The sequence below is a fragment of the Fulmarus glacialis genome, unplaced genomic scaffold, assembly GCF_000690835.1.
Source record: "Fulmarus glacialis isolate BGI_N327 unplaced genomic scaffold, ASM69083v1 scaffold8102, whole genome shotgun sequence".
NCBI lineage: Eukaryota > Metazoa > Chordata > Aves > Procellariiformes > Procellariidae > Fulmarus > Fulmarus glacialis.
In genome coordinates, this window is record NW_009198375.1 from 1 (window position 1) to 9,648 (window position 9,648).

Below are 9,648 nucleotides of genomic sequence, written 5' to 3' on the forward strand. Positions count from 1 at the left end.
CCGGCTGGGGTTAAACCACGACACCCTAGTAGGATGGCAAAATGAATTTAGTTGGTCTCTTTACAGATTAATTTTAAAATATGATTTGCATTGCATTGAACATTACACCTACCAGAAATGCTCCCATGTTTTGTTTGTTACTAAGTTTCCTGTCCAGCTGTGAGAGATTTCATGAGCAATAACCTAAAACAGAAAACAATGACAGATCTACCGTTTAGACTCCTCTGGAAAATGAACATCAAATCCCAACAGAAAAAAAAAAAAATCCTAACTGGATCTCATTTACTGCACTACATTCCCAAAGCCAGTTAGTGTTCACAGCTCTGTAAACTTAGCCATACAAATTTTATTTAGAGGACTAACACTATCCTACCGAACCTTCTCCAGAAATAATTTTGAATGTCCAGCCTGCAAGTCATAGAGCCACACTGGTCAACAAAAATAATTCCTCTGGTACCACGGTGCAGGTACTTGTTTACGACATGCCATTTCAGAATGCTGGATCCATGCCAAGGGATGGAATAGTACTACTTTCCCACCTAAGCAACTTCTGCAGTGCTGGGATGTTCTAAAATATCAAACAAGAAGAAAACAGTCACCTCTAGAAGGATAATGATGCATGAAGCATTAAAAAGTATCCACGTCAAATAATTCAGTATTCTTGGGGTAAGACAATCATATTATTTTTTTTTTTTAGCAGTAAATCAGTCAGTCTAGTAGAAAGACATATGAGATAAAACAGCATCCAGAGTACTCAACTTTCCAGAAAAACCAGAATTTACTCAAATCATACTCATGATTTCCACTTTAAAAGAAAACTGTACATAATGTGAGTTCTAGTGCATAGACAGACATATAGAGGAAGGAGTTCCTTACAAGCAATTTCGATGAGATCAATTCAGTTGTGGTTTTTAAACACTTCTATGCACAGGATGGGAAAAGAGCTACTGAGCAGCTAACTTCAGTCAGCCCCCTATGCATACAGGCACCCATGTTATTTTCATCTGTTTGTTACACAAAACAGATGTGTCTCCAGTTTTCTAGAGTTTACTTAGAACTAAAACTCACTTTGTAAGACTTCTTGAGTTACAAGAAGTCTTAACTTTTAACTCCCCCAATGAAAAAGAGACCAAGTTTTCAGGTATCTATTATAAAGGAAGTTAAGATACAACTTCAAGTTGTGTTCTACCTGAAGACATGAACCTATTTTGCACTTACATTTGATAGAGATCGATCACCTGCCTAAAAAAAAAAAAAAAAAACAAGGCAGTTGTCAGTTCAAGTAAACCTCAAAATATACCACTTAATGCAGTTTCATGTACGATCCCTAACTCCAAAGGAGGCAGGAACATTTACAGTTCTTTCTAGGGGGAGGATTACTCCAATTTGTGGATTAACATCCATCACTCAATGGATAAGCGAGGCCTGAGGAAAAGCTGACTTTTATCAGTGTTACACTTACCAATAGTGTTGGAGTTACAAAAGTAAGACAGGGATTCTCCATACCACCGTAAGGAAAAGAAGGTGGTAAGACTAACAAATCATATTGTCCCCATACATAGGGTCCTGCTAAATCTTCTGCTGTTTTCAGCATAGCTTCAGCCTGAAACAAGAATTCACGTTAGTTTCTAACAAGATTTCTGACTGCAAACACTGAACAAGAAATAAACTATGGTTCCCATACTTCATTCTCTTTCACCTTGGCATGTCCCACATGCAAAATGAGTACAAGACTGTATCGATATTTATTTTCAGTAGTAGTTTTGTGTTGCAATAGAACAGCAGCGTTTTTTGGGGTGGGAGGTAGAGAAAGGAGAGCTACAGATGAACAAAACACTGAACTACAGTCTGTTCCTTTTCCAATACTATGTGAAACAGTTAGTTTACAAAACATTTTCTTGTTAATTACCCACCTCAGCAAATTCATAGGCCGATTTATCCACTAGCTCCTTTTCAGCCCACACCAGTGTCCTTGGGCCAATCTTTCTGTTGAAAGTAAAAATGCCACTAAGACACTATGAACTAGAAATAATTCAATGGGAAACTAATACAGAAAGCATATGTTTAAGTGTGCTCATGAGTAAGCCATGTTGCTGAAGAAACTCAGAGTGTCTCTTTTTCCTCTCCACTGATGAAGTAAAGCTTTACAAAACAAAACAAACCACACACATCCATTGTTTGGGACAAATAAATAGGAAACACATTTACACATTCTTAAATGTTGTAAAGCCCTAGTATAAAAGCATTATTATGGGCTAGATTAACACATCCTTGTGCAGATGAGCAATGAGGCTGAAGCTATAATTTTCTGCCTTTTCTACATGGCGAGGCTTGTCTGTTACCTGAGGAAAACAATACTATTCTCTGAGCTAGAAAAAGCCCTTAGTGGTTACAATCAATTCCAAACTCTTCATGGTATTTCTTTAACTTACAGCAAAAGTATATTCTACAGAAAAAATGATGTAAGAGTGAATCAAGGTACATGCAGTTTGATAAAAATAAACAGGTTCACTGAATGTCTAAGACCTTTTAAAACTAGAAAAAAGACCAAGAAACAAAAAAGATAACTCTGAAGATTTATTATGATTATCAATATTTATACTTTGTGCAGATACACTCACCTGCTTTCTAAAGCTCCAACCACTAAAGCAATCAAGTAGCAAGGTATGGGAACCTAGTGGAGAACATGAGGAAAAAAAGAAATCTCATTTGTAATGTGAGCTATCAACACCACTGATTCAAAGCAAAACAAAGGTATGCAAATAAAGAAGCGTGCACATTTCCTCCATAGTTTCCTGCCTTATGTTATAATAAGGCACAGTTTTTTCTCCCCAAACGATATTCCTGTATCTACAAGAAGTATTTTTTCCACAGATGTTTCACACAAAGGCCACAAAATTGTAAGTACCATCTCTGTTTGAAAAAAATCTGCATATATAAAAGCATATAAAAAGGCCATTGGTTTGGTTACAGTTCATAAGAAAGTCAGCTTTCCATATTAATTCCAGTTTCATTAAATTTTATGGAAGGAGAAGTTAAGAGACACTGCTCAGATAAAGGGCAGTTGTATCACAGAGAGAGATGCAGGAAGAGCTTTAATGAATTCAAGGAAACAAGAATATTTGTGGATACAAAAGATTCAGCAAAATCAAAATATATATATTTGATTTCCATGTTTGGAATTAAAATAAATCCTAAATATTTGTTATTTTAATGAAAAAAATTCCAAAGCTACAGTATCTTTATAGAGAAATGCTTTCTCTCAGTGCTTTGGAAACAAAAGGGGATAATACAGCCGTCCCTGTAAAAGTTCCATTTTATCTGACTAAACAATGTCAAATAAGTAAGACTTTAAATCATAATTACTTGGAGATAACATTTCAGAAAGTTTTATTCCACTATTCTCCCCAAACCATTTCCGTATCATTTATTAAAATACCCATATCATTGTGTGTGTTTTAATTTTACATATTAACCCACAGAATATATTCTTGAAAAAGATTTAAGTCCATTGACTTGTATTATAGACAAGTTACTAAGAGACTGTCAATATATCCCTATATTTTGATGCCCAGTTTGCTAATCTGAAATTTTGAAGTTCAAATCTCAATGGCTGTTGGGCTATAAATTCATTTTTACCGAGGCTGCTCTCCACTACACTTCTTACCAGCCTGGCCATGCAGGAGCAAAAAAAGTAGTTTTAGCTAAGTTCAGCACATGTACATATCCAAGAGTTTGATGCGTTTGCCTTTTTCATTTAAGGAAACACATGCCTTTTCTAACAAATCAGTCTCATGGTTTTGTACATTAGATGATGCGTATGTCTTTTTTAATGCATTTGTCTTTTTCCATTTATGTATTTTGTGTTTACTGCATTTGACTTTTTTTGTTTAATGAAACACATGGCTTTTCTAACAAATTAATCTAATGGTTTTCTATATTAGAAAGTGTAGTATAATTTCAATTAGACGAAACGTTATTCCTTCTACAGGTCCACAAACTTATCAACAGTGTATTTCTAGATAACATACATCTCTGGATAACACACAACATAGACGCCTTATGCACTAGACCGAGAGTAGCAAATGTTTTTGGCTCCACAGAGAAGGCAGAACACTGCATATTGAAGAGCTTACACGTAAGGTAACAGGTTTTTTTCCCCTCCCTCTCTCCCCCTTGCCTCTCTCAGGTTTCACGTAGCAGCCAAATCAACCCAACAGCTGCTGCAGTTCAGAGTAGGTTCCCCTCCTCTCCTCCAGTCACACAATTCCATCCCTCCTTGCAGTCATTCAGTCCTTCAGCAGCCCAGATCAGCTTACTAAAACAATTTCTTTTTTAAATTTATGTTAATTTTATCTGCTTGTTCAGCAAAATGAACAAGGCTCACCAAGAGATCCCATAAACATCAGAACTGTAACCCAAAAAGCTGCAAGAACAAAAATGCCAGAAGAGTAAATTGAGACTGCCACTTTAGGAGCAGTGGAATCATTAAACTAGCTGCACCATTTAATAAAACTTCATCGTGAGAACGGTAATCTTTAACTAGCTGGAGATACTTTCCATAAAAGCCAAAGTTTTCACCTTTTTTTTAAAAAAAAAAAAGCCTCTGTTGTCAGAATCTGCCTAACTTCAAGTTAAAAATTTGTTCCAATACTCAGCTTCACTGCTAAGATCTTGTAAGCTTAAAATTTGCAGGATCTGTTTTCCAAAACTCACTCCCATGTTATTCAAGTCCATGCATTATTTCCCGAGAATCAGTGCAGACAGAAAGGGTTTTGATAGTACTAGCTTTGAGTATACTAAACATTTTCAAAATTCGAATTTGGCTTTTCTGGGAATGCCAAAACGACCACTAAACATCATCAGCACCTACTGATTGACTTTTCAGAGTTGTAGATTCATACTACCTTATATTTCTATAGTGGCAAAGAGCCATCATAAGTCACACGATTTATCGATGACATCAAAACCATATCTGAAGTAACCGTGAAGTGCATGAGTTAGGAACAAGACCTTCGCCATCTGTTTACTAGCCTCGAGCACTTACGTTCTGACTGAAATGGTATATCTTGCGACTGCTGTCCTCTGGGTCAGGCATCTCTCCATCGCGATTAGCACTCATAAGAGCCACCAACTCTTTAGGAACGGATATCTGAAAGGTTACCCGACTATGAGGAATCCAGCTGGCACACAGGATTATACAGTACATAACGACAGCAAAAAGAGTAGCCCAGATTTGTTCCGTTGTTAAGTCCTCTCCGTCAAGTAGAATATAAGGCATATAGAAAATTTTGTCTTAAAGGCTGGCAATATTTCATTATTAATTAAGGATTTAATATTTAATATAATTAAATTTAATATTTAATTAAGGATTACTTCTGACAGAAGTTAACAGTTTCACTTTCTTCAGACTATTGAATTGTAATGTCACATTGCACATCTCGCTTTTTGCTTCCTTAAAACAACCGGACTATTTATGCCAGGACTGCAAAGATCCCCTAACTATGTACCAGAATATATTACTTAAGGCATGTATGAGAGTCATTTCAAGTATTTTTACTTTACATCACTCTTTGTTGTCTTACAACATCAGCTTTTCCTGATTTAAGAACATTATTTCTTTTCTATTACAGCACTTTCTTTTTTTTCATTTTTTTCTTTTGGAAATAAAGATACATGTGAATGAAAAAAGAAATGATCTATATAAAAGAAAATGGTAAAGCTAGAGAAGTGCCACAGGGAAGATAAGCAGGTTTTGGCTCTTACATTAAGCTAAAAGTCAACATTCTCTGTTTTTATTTTAGGCCACATGCCAGCAGCTACGAAAAAAAAAATTCACCCATTATAGTAGTTGTCTTTAGTTAGACACACGTGACTTAGGTTCATCTACCTCTGCATAGTCGGTTAGTTTCACAGCAGGTGTGTCTTGGCATGGGAAGATGGCTCTGCAGTGGGTAGCCTGGAGCGGGGGGGGAAAGAAGGGGGAGAGGGAGGGAAAAAAAAAAGCTAAAACATAACAATCTTTCTAATGCAGAGGACAGAACTACATCAGACTAATATATTATACTGGAAATCTATACAGCTCCTCCAGAGAATTCATTATCTACAAACCAATACTTCCGACCACTTACAGCTTATAGTAGTTTTCATAGTTAAGGGTTTTCTAAAAGAAATAATGGTAGGTAAGACAGATCAATAGCCACATATATTGATTGCAAAGGACTGCATGATCTTCAACAAGAATACTGGGGAGGGTAAAGCAGTTCTAGAATTATTAAATTGCAAACATATAATAAAAACTCAGCAAGGTCCTGACTTATTAAGTGTTTTCATTTAGGATCTCTGACACACTCAATTAGAAGTTATGGGCTACTGTACTTTCCCCTACTAGCCTCCCTCTCCAACTCTTTGGAAACCAGGGGAATCAGAGTGGTATGTAAACAACAAGTAAAAAAAAAAAAAAATTAATCCACTCAACCTGACACTGGCTGAAGAGAAATGGGTGTTTCTTTCCAGAAGTTTGCTCTGGAGTAAACCATTGGAGAGCTGAAGACTTCGGAGAGCTTTCAAAAGAGATTTCGACAATTGCTTCTTGTCCCCTGTGTAATAAAGAATATAGTCAGACTCCTGATCACTGCTGAAATTCCTCTACAAAGATTTCTGGAAAATACATCTGCAGCACTGTCTCAAAAGCATTAAAAATAAGAACAAGTAGCATATTAAAACAACTTTTCCCTTTCAATTATGATAGTAAAAATTAGCTGGTTTATTTCAATTTTAATGTCCCAAGACACTTCTATTGTTGTTTTTACTAACCAGAAACTTTTCCTCTTATCTCTTCAAGGAAAACATGGACTTTTTCTTTAAACCATTTGGACCAGCTACATACATACAGTTTTGTCACACCTATCTAACATTGTACATTTAAGTACAAAAAACCCACTGCAATAAGCAAACAAAAAAGTGTATAAAGCCTATATAAGAACATACATGCCTTAATAACATAGGATTTGTGTATTCTGTAAATAAGACAATTTAGATTTTGCAGCTGATGTTATGTTCTGTAAGTATGATCCTTCAGCAGAAAAAAAAAAAAACCTGAAAATAGTAATTACTGGAAAACCCTATTAATAATAGGGTTAACATGAAAAATAAAAAATGTTCAAATTTTATTCAGGGTTTCAGAACTGGTGTAAAGTAAAAGCTAACAGTTCTGTGCAAGACAGGTACCAGCTTGCTAACAAGAGAACACAAAAAAACCTGACACATGCATACTCTTATTTTTTTAAGAACATATCATAACCATCACTGACACCAAAAGCACACAGAAGTACTTGCTTCTGTTATTGCAAAGTTCCAGGTTATACATGCAACTCTCTGGAATTAACAATCCAACCATAAATCAGAACAAACTTCAGCTAATCAGAGGAGTTGGACACTAGATAAGCTGACCAGGTATACGTATCTGGTTTATAACCAGTATTCCAAAGTACATATTTGACAAGAAAAGAGAAAATAGTTTGTATACCATAAGGCACATTGCTTACTGAACAGTCAGATTTTCAGTTGTAACCCCTACCCTTTCCTATCACTGTTTTACTGATTTTTAAATGGGAGACTATAGCTCACAGAAGACTATAAATTCTTACGATCACGACTCATAACTCCCTCTTTGTAGCTTTTTTTCTTACAAGGAAATCTAGCCATAAAAAAAAAAGCTGAAAGTGAAAGTCAAACAAAAGAAACAGGCCTATGTTTCTGCTGTGGCCTGTTTGTTCGAGTACTTCATTTCTTCAGTTTCATATCAGATCATAAGCATTTCCCCAGAAGGGACAGCTACTGTACGACACTCCTTTCTCTTCCACATTGTATGTGTTTCTAAATTGCACTAATTGAGAGAACAACAACAACAACAAATTAGAAACCAGACATGAGTTTGTAGAGGAAGTAACCAGTTTTGAAAACAAACCAGTAAGAAGCAACTTAGTATACAATTGTATTCAAACAAGAGAATCTCCTTATACAATCCCAGCTTTCAGCTTTGGCACATGAGATACCATGGAGTTACAACACACAAAGCAAACTGCTAAAAAACATATTGTAATTTGGCAACAACTTTTTAATTCATGCAATTTAAGAGGTAGATTACGGATTCATACTCCATCATGCTGCCAAAACTCAAGTTCCAGTTTTTAGGGATTTGGGCTTAGCGTAGTCAATACAATAAAACTTTTATTATTTGAAAACATGTTTCTATCTAATCATAGTGGTAACCTGCAGTTCTACAGAAATGCAGGATCAGCCCTCGTATAAAAGAAGGCAAAGAGGGTCTGTAACCCCATATGCGCCACACTGCAGCAATTCTGAACGTGACAAAATTCAGGTATTTGCAGCAGAAAGAACATTACTGATGAGAAGCACTGGAAAAATGACATGACAAAATTCAGGTATTTGCAGCAGAAACAACATTACTGATGAGAAGCACTGGAAAAATTGTGATACATTACACATCATTTTGCTACTTACTTTAGCAAGTCCTTTTGTACATGATATAAGACCTGGAGACGGGTACAAAGACTCTCAATGAAAGACTTCTAATGAAAGCCAAATATTAAATTCACTTACAGGATCATAACAAATAAATGCAATACCCTAATTTATAAGTTCCTTTGCAAGCTTTACACAACAAGCCTACAGGCAGACAAGCAGCTTATACGGTACATTTTGCAAACCACCTAAAGGAACAGGCGAATGTGTGTACCTTCTTAGTTCAAAAGGAAGCGTGATTTCCAGGGGGGTCCCCTTGAAACTGTGCTTTTCTCCAAAAACGAATTTTGCATCCTGTCCATTTACGGTCACTTTAAATACCTGTAGGTCTTTTGTATCCAAGATCTGTAATGAAGCAAATATTACATACTTGTTAAATAGTGTAATAATTAACATAGCACTCATCAAATCTTAAGCACAAGTGTCTCTGAAGGAAAAAGTTTTTACTAAGTAAAACCAGAAAAATTGAGAACTATGTTGAGTACTGGGAACCAGCATTTTAAGAGAGCAGCACTGAGCTTGCAAAACTGGAAGGGGAAGAAAACCAACTTCTGACCGTGAAAGTGAAAACTACAAACGTAAAAGACTTCACAGTGCTGCTATGAAATGAGGAGAGTGATAGAAAAGCCCCTCCAAGGCTTCCATCCTGGAACTAGCCACTATGAATCAAGACTTTCATGCAACAGAAGATGAATTAAACAATGCGGCACTCCCGCATGCAGCATGAGTGAAGTTTTATTCTTTATTATTAATAGGATGGATTTTTTTCTAAAAAATAAGCGCCAATCACAAAAGGATTTTATGGAGCCAGCATGGAAAAAGCCACAAACCCCAAACTTGACTTTGCATATAAAGCAAAGCTGAAGAGGTTTATACGTTTATTTGCATAGCCAACCAAGAAAGCAGATGGCATAGTAAAACACACACGTGAAAAAGCCATAAGCGTAGTTTCCCAACGGTTTATTCCCGTCGTTTCGGCAACAGCCTCTTCGCCATTTTAACGGGAAAATACCTATTTCTACCCTTCCCTGACACAACGCGCTGGCTCCAGGCGCGACAAGCGGGAAACGTGGGCTGCCCAGGGGCAGCAAGGCGCTGTTA

At 36.3% G+C, this 9,648-nt stretch overlaps 1 protein-coding gene across 1 annotated transcript; it reads right to left on the reverse strand.

Annotated features, from left to right (window-relative positions):
- Positions 1-108: 108 nt before the first annotated feature.
- On the reverse strand, positions 109-8,943 carry LOC104072300 (leukotriene A-4 hydrolase-like). The gene is made up of 9 exons (XM_009572866.1): positions 8,762-8,943; positions 6,479-6,599; positions 5,891-5,959; positions 5,048-5,152; positions 2,622-2,674; positions 1,914-1,986; positions 1,463-1,603; positions 1,219-1,242; positions 109-183 (listed from the first exon to the last, which is right to left on the reverse strand). The coding sequence occupies exons 1-9, from the start codon at positions 8,941-8,943 to the stop codon at positions 109-111; spliced, it is 843 nt and encodes a 280-aa protein (XP_009571161.1).
- Positions 8,944-9,648: the final 705 nt, after the last annotated feature.

Bases quoted from the DNA above. Each gene is read 5' to 3' on its own strand.
- LOC104072300 (XM_009572866.1), bottom strand. From the start codon at position 8,943: ATGTTAATTATTACACTATTTAACAAGTATGTAATATTTGCTTCATTA. The intron at 5,960-6,478 runs GTTGAGTGGATT...CCCCCGCTCCAG, and splicing joins TTCTCTTCAGCCAGTGTCAG to GCTACCCACTGCAGAGCCAT. The intron at 1,243-1,462 runs GTAAGTGTAACA...TTTTTTTTTTAG, and splicing joins TTGTAACTCCAACACTATTG to GCAGGTGATCGATCTCTATC.